We start from the raw sequence: 16,287 nt of genomic DNA on the forward strand, positions 1-16,287 counted from the left end.
ATACGTAAACACATACTCTGCATACATATGCCCTACATGCACACATCACACACACATACTTATATAGTAAACACCATACCAAACACATACACATGCCCTATGTGTAGCACATACACCGTACACACACACACACACACACACACACACACATACACACACACCATACACACACATGTGCACCATACACACCCATTCCATACACATACACACACACACACACACCATACACATTCACACTGTACACACAGCTGAGGCTCTAAAATTCCACTGTCAACGTTTTCTGGGTACAGTGTTTCCTGGGGGCCCTCTGGGCTCCGAGGAGTTTTCCACTCCCTTGAGACTCTCTGGGAATCTGATGGGAATGGAGACAGCTGACTGGGTCCTTATCTGCTCATGTGCTTTGAAGCTGCTTATGTGTCAGACCCCATAGTCTACAGCAGCCTCAGATGGTTCTTGTTTGGTGCCATAAATTCAGTTATTAAAGGAGAATAGCCCTGTTCATCAGATAGGAGTGGGCAGCAAGTGGGGACCTAAGAAATGTTCTCAGGCCTAAGTGTCTCAGGGAGATGTACAGGGGTAATGCCCCTTGGGTAACCCTGTGCCTCCCGCACCATGGCCCTGTAGCTAGCTCTTCTTGGAACACCCTTATTTGTCAGAGGCAGCAAGCACAGCCCGATGGTCAGGGCTTAACTGACTGCTCATGAGGGACGGGGCAGGATGAGATAGCTGGATGATTTAGTTGTTTGACAGAGGGAGAAATGAAACAGGGCACTGGGTGTAGTGCCTATACCTTTAATTACAGCACTGGGGAGGCAGAAACAGGTGATCTCTGTGAGTTAGAGGCCAGCCTGAGCTACACAGAGAGTTCCAGGACAGCCAGAGTTACGCAGTGGGACTCCATCTTGAAAACAACAACAAAAAGGAAATGGGACAGGGATTTGGAAAGCAGAAAAAAACCAGAGCCAAGGGCTGTGGAAGGGGAACATGGCTCAAGTGTGCTTAGACCCATGGCACATAGATCCCAGAGGGAAGGGTGGGGACAGCACCTATCACTACTACCCCTCTCTGTCTGCTAGTGTAAGTAGGTCAGTATCTCAATCTCTGTTTTCTTTCCATCTTGTCCCTCAAAGGGAAAGAAAAGTGCTGAGAAGATGCAAAATCCAACCAGACTGTACATGTCTCCTCAGTGTCTGCGAGTGTCTGGTTACACCATGCCACAACACTAGCATAGGCAGCATGGTGCAAAGGTCAGCAGTGAGAGCGAGCTCTGGGCTGGGTATGTGGGTGGCAATGCCACCCACAGCTGATGGCTTGGAGACTGAGGGGGGCACACCCACCTTCCAAGTGACTCATAGTATTGCCCTCACTCGTACTTGTGGAGGCCAAAGATGCCTCACACACGCTGAGGGCACGGTCCTTGCACTTTGTACTCGTTATGGAACAGGTACAGTGTACAGACTAAAATCTGGGCTCTCAGAGTGTTCCATGTGTCCTGGAGTCCTGGGCTAGGCAAGGACTTTTTCATCCGAGAAATAGAAAAGGGTGTCAGGTGGGAATAGGGGTGGGAGGGGTTGAGAACTGGACTGGGAGAGCTCAAGGCGCTTGGCAAGCAGGCAAAGAGGTCTCGTGTGGCCCACCATGACTTCACCTGGACTCTGGCTATAGCTGAGTCTTGGGCACAGCCTGTGCAGGCCTCGGGGGGGGCAGTTCTAGGAGACCTGGCTGACAATCTTGTCCTTGCATCCGCAGTATCAGGTGGAGCTTGCCCAGCTGATGACCCGGAGGCTGCAGGTCTCTGTGTGGCACCTAGGCACCCTTGCCCGGAGGGTGTTCCTCGGAGAAGTGATCCTTCCTCTGGCCGCATGGGACTTTGAGGACAGTTCGACACAGAATGCCAAGTGGTACCCACTTCGGGCCAAGGTGTGTCTTTGGGGGGCCGTGTTTGGTACTTTTCTGTTGCTGTGATAAGATACTGTGACTGGAAGAAAATACAGAGGATGTTTTGGCTATGGTTCCAGATGGACAGAGTCCATCATGGCTAGGAGGCATGGGAGCAAATGGCAGGGCAGGATTCTTGGAGGTCACATCTGGAGGGCAAGCAGGAAGTAGAAAGGGCAAATGAGATGTGGAGTGAGGTTCTAAACTCTGAAAACCCACCCCCAGTAACATACTTCCTCAAGCGAGGCTCCACGTCCCCAAAGCTCTGCCACCTCCCGAAACAGCACCACCAGCTGGGAGCCAAGTGTTGAAATTCATGAGCCTATGGAGTGACATTTTTCATTCAAACTATACAGGGGCTGAGAGAGCAAGTCACCATGGGCTCATTTTTCAAAGGATAAGACACACACACACACACACACACACACACACACACACACACACACCACACAATACACACACCACACACACAATACACACAATACACACACCACACACACAATACACACTGGCAGCATGACGATGGCTGGGACATCTTTGGCTGGCAACTGCGGGTGTCCCACCCAGCCTCCTTTGGTGAATGGGCTAGTAGCAAAGTCACCCCGCCGGATGCCAGCTAAGAGAGTAGCACCCTGTCACTGAATGGGGAATGAATATCCACAGGCTGTTATGGGGCTCTGGCACCAGGCTACTCTGGGGCTGGGACTTGCTTTCTAGACCTTGAGTGTCCCTGTCCCAGTTGGCACTGAAGGACCTGTCAAATGCTTCAGTGCAGACGGTGGCTGGCCCAAGTAGGCTTCCGGGAGTCCCGGATACCCGAAGGGCAGCTTGTCACTTCAGGTGGCGGCAGCCATGACCTTCCCTCCCAGTACACTTTTCTACCCTGGATGGAAGGTCTGTCCGATTCAGGATCATCTGCTCTCTGGCTTTTCATTCACTGACAAAAATCACTCATGACCAGAGAAGCCACCTCTGAATATGGTGTCTTACAGAGGCTTGACACCCACAGCCAACAAAGCTTTGGTGTACAGCTTTGGCACAATCTGCAACCTTTACTGCCCTCAGTGCCTGAAGGGGAGGCATTGGCACAGAAGGGTAGCTCCAGTCACTCCTGACCCAGAGTAAGCCATGGATGGGGCTGGATCTTGGCTTTTCGGAGCCCTGTGCTGGTTTAGGCTTCCCTGGGGCCATGCTATTTCCAATGGCTCCTGGTGTTCTAAGGTAGTGAATTGTTCCTCCCATGTGGAGGGACCGAGGGTGACAGGGATGACTCAGGGATGACTAGTTCACCAGGTGGTCTGTGAGGGTGGGGTGTGGCATTTATGGACTGGGTTGGGACTGCCTGCACAGCACAGGTGGTTTTGAGGTGCAGGGGGAAGATCCTACTTCTGAGCTCTGTCTCTCACCCTCAGGCTGAGAAATATGAAGACAATATTCCTCAGAATAATGGAGAGCTTGCTGTACGAGCCAAACTGGTCCTCCCTGCAGGGCCAAGAAAGTTCCAGGAGGCCCAAGAAGGTTAGTGACGTCTGGCCCCATGAGAATTTGTGTCACTGTCCCCAAAGCCCAGAGGGCAAGCAGTTGGAGGTAGGCAAAGGATTTCCCATTGCCCACTGATCCCACACATTCCAGTCCCTGGAACTTTCAACTTACGGAGACACCAGGACCAGAAAAGGCAAGGCCCCCAGTGCACCCTTTATCCTTCCCAAAGGCCAGTCTCTGGTGGCCCTGTTGAAAAGAGGAACACTGTAACGGCATGCATTCAGAGCCGAGGAACCAAGAACACTTGTAGGGCACTGGGAGCTGGAGGCTGAGAGAGATCAGTGTGTAGTGGGTCAAGGGCAGAACCTTAAGGTATTTACCTTAGATAAGGTATGTGAGCACTGAGGGTAGAAGAGGACACTGGGAGAACTCACAATGGCAAAGGGTCGTTCAGTGGCCTTGGCAGGAATAGGAGCTCCCAGGGCCAGCAGCAGATACCTGCCAGAGGTCACCAGAACCTCCCTAGAACAGAAGCGTATGGCTCCCTTCTCAGACCACGAGCTACAATCAGAGTCCACAGCTTTTCTCCCTGTGGTTCCCCCGTCCTCTGTGTAACTGCCACCTTCCAGGAATTTTACTAGTGCTTCATTCTGTCTGCATGCTGGCTATAGAGGCAGTGTGGGCAAAGCTGCTGAAGCTGCAGAACTGTGCCTCCTCCTGCTCTCTTTAAGGCCTGGAGGCTGTGGGCCCTCTCAGGGAGCTACCACTTTCTGGGTGTTGATACTGCACACTAACACATCAAGAAAAATATGCTTAACCCAGCTGAGTGGTGGCGCACACCTTTAATCCCAGCACTTGGGAGGCAGAGGCAGGCGGATCTCAGTGAGTTTGAGGCCAACCTGGTCTACAGAGTTTGTTCCAGGATAGCCAAGGCTACACAGAGAAACCCTGACTCAAAAAAAAAAAAAAAAAAAAAAAAAAAAAAAAAAAAAAAAAAACCTTAACCCAAGTTCTGACTTTCCTTCCAGGGACAGGAGGTCAGTTATCAATTAACGGTCAACTTTGTTTGGTCGTGCTGGGAGCCAAGAATTTACCTGTGCGTTCAGACGGCACCTTAAACTCATTTGTTAAGGGGTAGGTATTGAGATGTGTCGGTGAGTATATGTTGAGCATGGTCCAAAATCTGTAGGAAACACCAAAAAGTGCAGACCATTTGAATTCATCTTATTTTAGCTTTCCTATGAAAATCTAAAATAGGGCTGGTGAGATGGCACTTGTCAGGCCTGGGTCCAGTCCCCTGAAGCCAATCAATCACACAGTGGAGGGAGAACCAACTCCGCAAGTTGTCCTGTGTCCAGCACATGTGTGGAGTGTACACTTGTTCTTACATGCATGCACATACAAAATAAATCACAAAGTAGAGTAAAAAGAAAATCAATATAGCACATTTTTAAGGACCAAGAATTCCAAAAAATGAGGTTTGGTTATGCAAGGCTTGGGCTGGGAATAGTATATTTTAAACAGAAATCCAGACCTCATCAGGTCTTGATATACCAGTAATCAGTTTTGAAACTGAGTCTGAAAAAGTCCAGTTAGCATTTCCCCAGCTCACCGCCTCCTCTTGCATTAAGCATCATATGGTCACTCAGTGCCATTCTTAGTCATTACAGGATTGCTAGTGTCCTCAAGAGAAAACACTAATAATGAAAAAGGCGCAAACCAGTCACTGAAGCATGGAAAAAATGGTGGCTTGTCAGGACAGAACCCCCTCACCACTGCTGTGTAGTATGCTCTAGGGCAAGTTAGCTCTTTTGAATGTATTTTTCTGAGAATGGGAGCAAAAAATGAAGCCATGTATATACAGACACAGGACACAGAATTGCAACTGACCCTGAATACTGGATGTGGGCGCTAGCTCTGAAAGGAAACAGGAACATGGGAGACTAATCCAGTTCAACATAAAATGGGTTCAGCTGACAGATGGATGGGTACCTATGGGGAAGGGGGCTGCATGCTGGGCTGTGGCCTCAAGGTTCCTGTTTCCTTCTTCAGCTGTCTCACTCTGCCAGACCAGCAAAAACTGCGTGTGAAGTCACCAGTACTGAAGAAGCAGGCTTGCCCCCAATGGAAACACTCCTTCGTGTTCAATGGTGTAAGCAGTTCTCAGCTGAGGCAGTCCAGCTTGGAGCTGACCGTATGGGATCAGGCCATCTTTGGCATGAACGACCGCCTGCTTGGGGGAGCCAGGCTTGGCTCAAGTAAGTCTGTTCACTGTTTGTGGCTCTACGCCTCCCAGAGTTTACCAGTGAAAAACCACAGGTTTATGTCCTTAGTGATTGCCCTATGTGGATACCATGGAGACCATTCAGCTGACTTTGAAATTGCCCTGTCCGGTCATGATGGGGATTCCCAAGTCTAGGTTTAACTACAACAGAGACGATAATACAGCCAAATATCTCAGCAATTTAAATCAGATTTGAATCAGCTAAAGAAACAAAAGCTTCAGGGTTCACAACAGGCAAGGGGCAGTATTTACTTCTGTTCTGGTGTCAGTCATAAGAGGATTATTTTCTTAAGGAAAATATCTTAACCCAGACAAACATACATCTGGAAGGACGTCACTGAGGGGACAGACAAGGGCACCATTCAGTGTAGCTCACCCGGAGGCTGCTGGCATTGTATGGACAGCCTCCTACTGGGTTGGGGCAGGTTCTGTACTCCATCTAGTCCTCAGCAAGGCCCTGACAGCATCTCTCCATGAGACTGCCAGCTAAGAGTTACCAAGCAAGACTTGGAGTTGCAGTCCTGAGAATGCAAATGTTTCAAAGCAAACTCTTCCTCTGAGAAATCCTTCCCATGAAAAACCAGGGCCCCCAGACCACGTTTGGTCTCAGAGTTAAGTTCCATCACTCCCACCGGTAAGAACTGGATGCCTGGAGTCCACCCCCTCCTTTAGAGCAGCAGTTCTCACCCTCCCTAATGCTGCGACCCTTTAATAGTTCCTCATGTTGTGGTGACCCCCTCCACCATAAAACTATTCTCATCATTACTTCAGAACTGTAATTTTGCCACTGTTATGAACCGTTAAGTATTTGTGTTTTCTGATGGTCTCAGATGACCCCAAAGGGTCACAACCCACAGGTTGAGAACTGTTGCTTTTGAACATGGAATCCTAGGCTTTGGGGCATCATTCTGAGGGACACCTCAGCACATACTGTCCTAATGTCTCCTGTGCAGGGGTGGGGTGCTTCTTAGTCTCAGGCTGAGGGAGAGAACAGGCTGGGGAGGGCAAAGTGGCGAGTTCTCACACACCACCACCACCATCTCATTGCAGAGGGAGGCACTGCAGGTTGTACGGACTCATGTTCACAGTCCAAGCTTCAGTGGCAGAAAGTCTTGTCCAGTCCCAACCTATGGACAGACATGACCCTCGTCCTGCACTGAGGTGAAGCTTGAGGCGACCGCCTACCTGCAGAGGTAACAGGATATGTGAGATCCTCACAGGCGCAGAGCCACCAGTTCACAAGTAACCAACTACCGAACAATTACCGCTACCTAGGTAGTCGGGGGAGGTCACTGTCTGGAGTGGAATGGCTTGATTCCAATAAATGCTCAACAGCGGCCCACGGCTCCCAGCATTTATTGACAACAAAAGTGCTAAGCTTTGTGTGTGTTTCAGAGAAAAAGTATGGTGAGTGTTGTTCCCCTTGTCTCCGGTGGGAGCCTCCCATCCTTCTGGCTTCCTGGGCATGTCCCTCAGGCAAGCAGACACAAGGCCTCGCAGAGCCTTTTATTGTGTATTCATGCAGTGTGGCGACATCACAACTGAAGGGGATAGCGCAGTGCACAAAAGGAAGACAAAAACTGACAACAGGTAGGAACAAGGCTCACTGTTCCTACACTGTCAGAAACTGACAGGAAACTCAAGTGTGCATTTACATGCACAAAACCCACTAACATATATACAGACACAATCACCACAGTAGTCAGTTCCCAACTGCTCCCATGTCGGATTAAGTGTCTCCATTACATGGTTCTTAATATTCTTTTATTCTGTAAAAGGTAACAAAATATACAGAACAAAACTTTCCCTTTTTAAAACTAATGTTACAAACCCATATTATCACTTATATAAATACTATTCTCTATAGCAGATCATTAGGTATAATAAGTCCAACAACGTATGCTACCAGTAAGCATGAAAACAAAGTTTTATATCAGAGTGTACCATGCACTCTGAAGGACCACCGTAGACTCTGCCAGCGGTGTGGAGGAAGGAAACTGCGGGAGCGTGCTTTAAATTTCAAAATCATTTTCACCCCTCAAAACACGAAGATGGATCCTTCATAGAAATCAAGAACAAAATCGATTTGAGCTCATTTCAAAACTAGAGAGAGTATGGCACCCATGTGTAAGCAGCCACAGTGTGGTCCCTAGTGATAATGAACATTGATGAACTTTGTGTCACATGGGCCAGCCTAAAGTTTTAGACTTCAGAGGCATCTGAATCCACTGCAATCCTGATTCAGACAGGAAGTGATTCTGTAACTGTCAAAAAAAAAATCTGGCCTGTTTGGCACTATGATACAACTGGAAGTAACCAGGGGGGCTTCCACTGGGGCCTGGTGCAGAACAGTTCTGGCCCGTAACTGCTCTTTAAGGGACTGGAACCTGTCAAGGGGGTTTCTAGACTTAAGAGTACTAAAGAGCCAAGTGTGACACACTCTGCTGGGAGGCACCCTGCTGGGAGGTGCCCTCCGCCCTTTGGTCGCAGTGTGGCCTGGCCTTTACATGGCCTCGAATTCGTCGATCCGCTGCTTGGTGTTGCCCTGCCTGATCTGCCGCAGTGTCTTGTACTTGTCCCGACCTTGCCGCATGTTCTCATTGTGGATGATGTCATTGTGGGTCCTCTTATTCTCATCCCGGGCCTGGGACAACTCGTTGCTCAGAGTCTGCAACATGAAGTGAGTATCTGTTACCTACCTGTTCCCCTGTGAAGTCACGGTGACACCACAGTGACCTCATGGAGTGGCTGGCCAGGAGATGAGACTATGGAAGGGTAGGAGGAGTACCAGGGCTGGAGTTCTGTGTATGTGTTTGCAGAGACGGGGCCTGAGCCCCTCACCCACTCACCAGCAGCTGCCGCTGCACACGCTCATTCTTCTCGGCCTCAGTGATCCGCTTCTCCTCATTGCGGTCATCCATAATGCCCTCACTGGAGAGCTCAGCACTGTAGCCCATGGGCTCTGCACCCTCATCATGCAGCCCCTCCTGTACGTGGTAATTCACAGGCTCATACACTGGGGGTGGCGGAGGTGGCGGAGCCGTCATCACCAGGTGTAACTCCTCCTTGGTTTTCACCAGGTCGTCCTGGGCTTCTTTGGCCTTTGGAGAAGAGACCACTGGTCAAATGAGAACTCTTTCCCACAGCCCATCTTGTAGGAAGTGGCATGGTCTGCCAGCAAGGAGCCTAGGGTTCTGCCTGCCTTTGGCTCTCATCAACAGTGGCACCACACTTGTCCAGACCCTACCCACTTTATAAAGTACACTCACTGGCTATGTTCTCCAACTACAGAAGTACCACCACTTGGGAGTGTGCATGCATACATCTCATTCCCTGTGTTCTCATCCACCTTCACACCCTCCCTCATATGTCTTATATAAATGGCTTTCTTCGCCTGCTTGCAATGGGTTTGAGAACATGTAAGATCTGCATGGAGATACAGACCCAAGGCAGCCCCAGAAAGGGACTAGAAGCAGGACATGTGGAAAGGACCCTGCCAAAAGCCCTGTGTTGAGTCCATGGTAAGCACCACATCCAGACCCTTTAATGTCCTGGACATGGGGACACAGCTATAGCTGATTGACCCTGACACAAGTCAGAAAAACACCACAGTGATGCCACCCCAATCTGAGGAAGCAGGCTCCTCAGACACATCTGGAAGCCTGGGCTGTCATGTCGGTCTGGAGATCTCCAAGATTCTCTGTATACTCCCAACTATCACATCCTGCTTCAAAGCTGTGACGGTCGCAGGAGTACCCAAGCAATTAGAATTGAAACTAGCTCCCGACCAGGGGTGCCTGATCATGGCTGAAGAGCATGGAAAGTGGGAACAAAGTGAGGGTAGGGAATAAACAGGCCTTTGTTCCTCTACTAATCCAATGCTGGCTTGCTGGTCTACCTCTTCGACAGGGTCAAGGCCATTCCTTTGGGGATTTCTGTCTCATTAATAGAGAAGGCATTTGCAAAGGATTCTGAGAGGTTCCAGAAGCTTGTGATGTGACCTGCAGCTGAGCTGGAGCCCTTTGCAATGCTCCCGGCCCAGATGTACCCCGTGGTGATGCAGGTTTCTGGGGTCAGACTCACCCGGTGCTGCCACTCCTCCACCTCGTCCTCCTTGCGCCTCCGAGCCTCCTCCAGCAGTGCAATCTTGGCAGTGTACTCTGCCAGCTCTGCCGCCTGGAAGGGAGGATAAAGTGGTCTCTAGAATCCTTCTGGCAGGGTCCATTGGTGAAAAACACTCACCCACGAACATGAATGGCCTCCCTGGTGATGGGCTATGCCCCTTCTTTCCTCATGGTCGGGGACACTACCTGCACCTCCTGAGTCTCTGTGAAACTCTGGGTACCACACCCACCTCCCTGACTGAGGGTTCAGACAAGTCCAGCTCACTCCCCTTCCTACAGCTGCTGCAGCAGATCTGCTTACAGCCCTAGCTGAAAACTTTGCAAGGCAGGTGTCGCTTGTTTGAGTCCCCAGGAACAGCCTCTCCATAATTCAGCATCTTGAAACCAAGCAATCCTACCAGCTGCTCCTGGCTCTTTATCTGATCCTGTGCCTGTCTCTCCAGTTCCTCCTTGGCTCGCAGGGCAGCCACACGGTCAGCCTCCAGGCGCTCGGCCTCCTTCTGGGCTCGCTTCCTCTCTTCCTCCAGCTGGAGGGCCTTCTCGATCTGCTCGGAGAGCTCTGCAGAGAACATGGAGTCAGAGCTGCTCAGACTTCCTCTCCCACCCCAAGTGGGCTGAAGGAGAACGGGTTGAACGCCAATCCCAGAATCACAAAGCCGTAGATGGAGTCACAGGCTTGTGAGCAGGGCCACCTGAAGGCCCATTCCTGCTGTTTCTAAGGTGACTTAGTGTGTGGAGGCCACTGAGGAGCAGCTAGCTGGTCAGAGAACCCTGCTCCTGGGCTGGGCCTAACCCTGCAGCACCATAATGGCACCATACTCCACAGCACACATACCCTACCAGTCACTTATCACCTGAACAGACTCGGACACAGAAATGGCCTGCTTGGTGTCTTTCAGGCTCCAGTAAACAGCATCTCCCCTCTATTCTAAGTGTCTCAGACGGAAAGGGCTGCTCTTCTGACCCGGGAATGTATGGTGAAGGTGTCACAAGCTGGCTGTGACAGCTGAGTATGTGCTGAGGGGATGTGGAGTTGAGTCTAGGAGGCGTGGAAGCAGTGTGTCCACACCTCTGCCCCTCTCTGGAGTTTGACTGCAGGCTGACTCTTAACAGCCTCAGGGAAGAGGTGGAAAATTAAATGTGACAGGCAGGCATGGCATTGTCATCTATTTTAGGGGGTAGGGTGGGAAGGGGCGGGCAGCTCCTGACCTTTCTCAGCCCTCTTGGTCTTCTGCTCATAGTCCTGCAGCCGGAGCATCAGCTCCTCCTTCTCCCGAAGCATCTGTTCCTTCTCTCTCTCCACGGTCTCTCTCCTCTTCTTCTCTGTTTCCAACTGTTGCCTGGTAGAGGGAAGGGGAAGGGACATGAAGGGGTGACGCAGGCAGACCTGGACCCGCAGACACAGCTGCCAGCCTGCTACATCTCTGTCCTTTTGGGAGCCTGTGCCTGAATGGTTTGTGACAGATCGGGTGGGAGCTGTTCTGGGGACAGTCCCTGCCCAATCCCAGCTGCCGAGGCCTCTGGGGTCCCAGATGCCTACAGATGTGGTGATATTCTATCAGGTTCTTTGGCTGCTCCAGGTCACTGATGGATAGGTGACACTCCATCAGGCTCCTTGGCCACTCACCGCTCTAGTTGCTTCTGGTGCTTCTCTTCCCGGGCTTGGGCCTTCATCTGCTGCACCTCGATGGTGTCAGGCTTCCTGCGGCGCATGTACAGCTCATGGTTCCCCATGCAAAGCTGCAGGATCCGCTTGTTGATTCTCAGGCGGGGGGCATAGAACACAAAGTCCTACAAAACAGAACAGGGTGACTTGGTTGGCGTCAGCTCCTTCAACAACCTTCTTTCCCAAGACCACACTTCACAGAGTTGCTGAACCTTTTCTAAAAGGCCAAATGCCACAGAGGTTAGGGCCAGAAACATTCACTCCCCATGGCTAGTGTGTGTGGTCTGTGTATGTGCTTGTGTGTATATCCACTTGCATATTTGTGGTCTATGTGTGGGATGTCTAGCGTGGGTGTGTACGCACTAAGTGTCATCTTACGGCACTCTATCAAGAGGCCTTTCCTGCCCTAAGGCAGGCAGGGAGGGTGGTTGTCACGAGCCTCCAGTGTACCATGCTTTGGTGTCTGCTTCTCCAGCCCCACAGCCTGTCACTATCCTTGCTTTCCTGGTCCTGTATGTATACTATACTTTAACTTCTGAGCTTTCCGTCTCCTGCCAAGACTGTCACTGCTCTGATCTCCAGTGCTCCAGATTCCTGAGCCAGGGATTCGCCACAGCCTTACAGGGCCAGCCCTACAACCTGTGCAAACTCCTGAGCTGCGCTGTCACACCACCTTCAAAAAGCATCCTTCCACTGGGAGTGTCACAGCCCAACCCTGTCTACCCAGTGATCCCAGTCCTGCTTCTGTGCCTGCTGTATCTGGCGGAGGCGTCTGCCACTGTGCTAGCACGTCACTCCACAAACTAGTGTCCGACTCCCACTAGACTAAGCTCCCTCCCGAGAGCAGGGGTTGTCCACTCATCTGTCTTCCCAGGATCAAATCAACACTCAGCAGTTACTGGTAGGTGACAGCCCCTTAATACACACCACCAAAGTTGAGTCTCACAACCCTCCATCACTCTGAGTTAGGGAATGAGGGTGACAATACAATGCGAATGTCACAGGACTAAGTCGGAGGATGTTCATAACAGACTCGAACAGTACCTTGATAGTGAACACAGGCTCCATGCACAGTGGCTACTCACTGGTGCCACACGTCTTAGGTACTCGAAATGGCTGCTTCTCAGAGGGCAGAGCATGGAATTTAGAAATTTTGTCACCAGTGACTACAGAAGTTTAGGGCAACGATGACAAACTTACTTCCTAACTTCCAGGATTAGCTTGGGTGACAGAGGGGAGACATGGTCTATTTGGAAAAGCCTCCTCCAACCATCTGGATGGAAGGTAATGGAAACAGGCAGTGTGCATCCAACCCACAGCCACCTTAGAGACTGACAGCATGCTGGACCAGACAAGTGACACACCCAAGGGTAGCCCGTTTATTTCCCTCGTAGACATGAGGCCACCTGAAACCCTCAACTTCCTGGGTGGGGCTCCCTTCTAGTTTCACAGGCTGATTATTAACTCATTGGGTTTCCCAGGGAGGAGTCCACAGAGCTAAGAGAAGCAGGAATTTTTATTACCCACCTATCTCTTATTACACAAGAGAAAACAACCTTGGCTTATGGCTTCCAGAGGCACACAGCCCAAAAATGTTCCATAGTGACTCACAGGTACGTGCAAAGTAATGTACCAACTCCCCTTTAGAAAAAAAAGTCACAAAGACTCAAGGGTCAGAACTACAGGAGACTCCTGACCCCCCACCCCCACCCTACCTGCAAGAAACAGACCCGGGGAGTTATGATTCCAAGTTAAAGATTCTGAGTTCAAGTTCCCAAAGTGTATCCTAATGAGAAACAGAAGAGATTTGGGGGGGGGGGGGCTTTCTTAGGATGGACAGCCCATGTCCTAAAGCAGACATCAGGCACAAGAAGACTAAGGGGAAGGTAACCCAGGACACCCCAAATCCTGTCAGGCGAAGGAGACAAGCCCTGCCACATCCCCAGGAAGCTCCCATAAGGCCATAGTCCAATCCCAGGACCATCTTCATCTGTCAGAGGGGCTCCTGGGAAGGCTGTCCCGAGTCCAGACATTTTCAAACAGTTCAAAAGCCATGGAGCAGCTGCCTGAGCGCTCTCTGTCTGCTCTGGATGCTACAGGAACGGAAGGGCCTGTTCTGAAGGGAAGGGACTGCTTTGGCCCTTCACAGGCTGTCTGGACAGGCTGAAAGTGAAGTGAGATCAGAGATCCCACCTGAAAGTCAAAATGAGGCCCCAAATTGGTATGAGCTGGTGGGCAAGAAGCTGTCTCCTGGCCTGGTGGTCTGGTCCCCTAGAGAGGGTTTGTAAATTCCCAGGGTTCCCTGTGCAAGGCTGCACCAAGGAAGAAACCCTACACCCCCTTCACCTTGAGGGTTTCTGATGTCTTTTATATCAAAGTCTAACCTTGAAAATATGGCTTTCTGTACCCCAAGTAAAATGCTGAGACTAGAGACTGAAGCCCTGCTGGGGCATGGAGGGTCACCAGGTCACTGCCTCCTCAATCACTCCTCAGCTCCCTGACTAATGCTGCCTCCCCACTTTGGCCTACATTTGAAAGGCCCGCCTATCCCTTCCCTCTCCTCAGCTTGCTTCACTTTTCATCTGAGTGGTATTGCTAGATTCACCGTGAGAATCTGACTCTTTGCCTGGTTTTATTACTTTCCCCACCACAATGTAGAACTGACTGTTCATGGCCACAGGTCAATCTAGGAACACCAGGCTCCAGGTGGCACGTGGCCAGAGGTAGTTGTATGCATGTTGGGGTGCACCAATGTCAGGAGTCTTCCTCAATTGGGACTCAGAGGTCCACACTTTACAGATCCTCCTGTGTTCATCTCACCTTCCTCTCACCACTGGGGTTACAGATGCCTCCACCTGCACCTGCCTTGTAGGGAGGTGCTGGGATCCAGACTCAGGGCCTCATGCTTGCGTGGCAAGCACTGGACTGACTGAGCCATCTCCACTTCAAGTGAAGCTTCCCACAGGGCTTGTGGGACATGTATACACTAATTCAGTCTGATGAACCAGGACTGCCTTTGGCTTTTCAAAAGCTAAAGTGTATGCCAACATACACATATACATGGGTGCACACATCCTTCAACAACAGTCTAGCCCTAACCTGCTCTACTGTCAGCTGAATCAAGAAGAAAAAAGTTCTGAAAATGTATTAGTGCCAAACTAAGTAGAAGGCAATCAACTTTAGAATTGTCTTGCTTTTTTCTAGCCATGCTACCTCACTGCCCACAAAACATGGGTTTGCTGTGACCCTCAGCTGGTGAGGCTACATATTAATGGGAGCTGTTACCATGGAGTCTGAGTCTGTATGACAGTTTAATTTTAAAGAACTATGTGCCTGTGGAGAAGGAGTCACAGGTTTACAAACAGCAGGAAGCATTTCAATAAAGAAAATACTTTCACAAGCCAAGTTGAGACCTGCTGACTTTACAATTCTGATAGCCTAGCCCATGTGTGGGGAAGGCGACTGACTGTGGCATGCAGTGTCCCCAAGTGGGTCTGCCATTCTGAAGCAGTTCTCAGTCCTAAGAGGCTCACCAGTCATCCACAGAGCCCGTTTGCCCCTCTAAGCTTCCCACGGAATAGGGAACAAAAGACATGGGGACCCAAAGTCTTTCCCAATCTGTAACTGTAGTAAAAAGAGCAAGCTCTAGAATGAAGTTATAGTTAAAACAACAAAACTAGAAGACGGAATTCTTGCCACATTCCACCACACTGCAGCTGTGTCTATGTCTTCAACATTCGGAGCTACCATCAGCTAAATCCCAAATAAAGTTCCACAATACACCGGTCCCTTCGGTCCCTTACACTCTGCTTCCCACATGGGCAGAGTACCCCAACAGAGTGACCACAGGGGAAGGAAGAAGCAAGAGGCAGAATGGGAATTCTGGGGACCCACTGTGCTCTCAAACACTTGGAACAACTCTTAATTGTAAGCCCAAGAAGGTACAGAAAGCCAAATTTTGGTCCTTTGGACTTGAAAGTCTCATTGTCTATGTTCCAGCTGGCTACCAAGGAGACGTTGGTATGAGCTGCGCCCACAAGCTGGTATCAGGGGTAGGCTGGCTGCCCACATGCACATTGGGCAAGCGGGGTGTGCCATGGCAGAAGTGTGTCATTTTGGGAAATGCTTATTACCACTTGGTCAAGGTCAATGACTGAGGGCTGTTCTTTTCTCTGTATGAAGCCTGAAGTTATATCATCTAGCTTTGGATGGACACATCTGGTCTCCATAACAACCTCCCACTGCAGTGCTTGGTCACGTGGCCCAAAGATCTCTGAGCCTCCATTAGAGGGAACACTGAGAAACACTGCCTCCCTCACACAGGGGATCCTCAGCGTTCTCCTGAAAACCCAACTAGCTGTGAGACTATAAGCAGCGCCCGGTCTACTCTTGAACTTACGGGTGCCTTCTTGTCGATGGGCTTAATGACAAACTTTTTGTCATTGAAAGAGATGTTTCTGATTTCACTCCAAGGGAAGCCAATCTTTGGGGTCAACCTGAGGTTATAAAAAGAAAAACAGCAGTTGGTTAGATGAGCCTCCATTAGATGAGACCTTAGCAAATATCTCTTTAAAACACAAAGCAAGTCCAAGAAGCATAATTAATAGACACCAGCATCTTTTAACACCTTTACCATCCCCAGGCCCAACCAGTAACCCTGGTGCAGCCACATTGTCATTGGTCCCAGTTTCAGGAAGCTGTGCTGCATCATCACCTGGCCGTCTTGTGGGAGATGGTGATTCTTAATCAGGAATACCCCTTTGTCCTATTTGACCCCATGCCTGGCAAGAGCC

At 50.3% G+C, this 16,287-nt stretch overlaps 2 protein-coding genes across 3 annotated transcripts in view; one reads left to right on the plus strand and one right to left on the minus strand.

Annotated features, from left to right (window-relative positions):
* The window catches only part of Sytl3 (synaptotagmin like 3), a 51,584-nt gene extending 44,534 nt beyond the window's left edge, over positions 1–7,050 (plus strand). The window contains exons 11-15 of one of the 2 annotated variants that reach the window (XM_035440436.1): positions 1,750–1,920; positions 3,351–3,456; positions 4,449–4,554; positions 5,473–5,678; positions 6,755–7,050. In XM_035440436.1, the coding sequence (XP_035296327.1) occupies positions 1,750–1,920; positions 3,351–3,456; positions 4,449–4,554; positions 5,473–5,678; positions 6,755–6,864 (699 nt within the window). In that variant the 3' untranslated portion in view covers positions 6,865–7,050. The remainder of the gene's footprint in view (positions 1–1,749; positions 1,921–3,350; positions 3,457–4,448; positions 4,555–5,472; positions 5,679–6,754) is intronic. The other variant, XM_035440437.1, reaches the window with a different exon arrangement.
* Positions 7,051–7,406: 356 nt separating this feature from the next.
* Ezr (ezrin) overlaps positions 7,407–16,287 on the minus strand; it is a 42,650-nt gene continuing 33,769 nt past the window's right edge. The window contains exons 7-13 of the mRNA XM_027401082.2: positions 15,894–15,990; positions 11,456–11,619; positions 11,038–11,168; positions 10,227–10,387; positions 9,788–9,880; positions 8,554–8,805; positions 7,407–8,372 (exon numbers count right to left, since the gene is read on the minus strand). Coding sequence (XP_027256883.1) covers positions 8,208–8,372; positions 8,554–8,805; positions 9,788–9,880; positions 10,227–10,387; positions 11,038–11,168; positions 11,456–11,619; positions 15,894–15,990 — 1,063 coding nt within the window. The 3' untranslated portion in view covers positions 7,407–8,207. The remainder of the gene's footprint in view (positions 8,373–8,553; positions 8,806–9,787; positions 9,881–10,226; positions 10,388–11,037; positions 11,169–11,455; positions 11,620–15,893; positions 15,991–16,287) is intronic.

The sequence above is a fragment of the Cricetulus griseus genome, chromosome 2 (assembly GCF_003668045.3).
Source record: "Cricetulus griseus strain 17A/GY chromosome 2, alternate assembly CriGri-PICRH-1.0, whole genome shotgun sequence".
Lineage (NCBI taxonomy): Eukaryota > Metazoa > Chordata > Mammalia > Rodentia > Cricetidae > Cricetulus > Cricetulus griseus.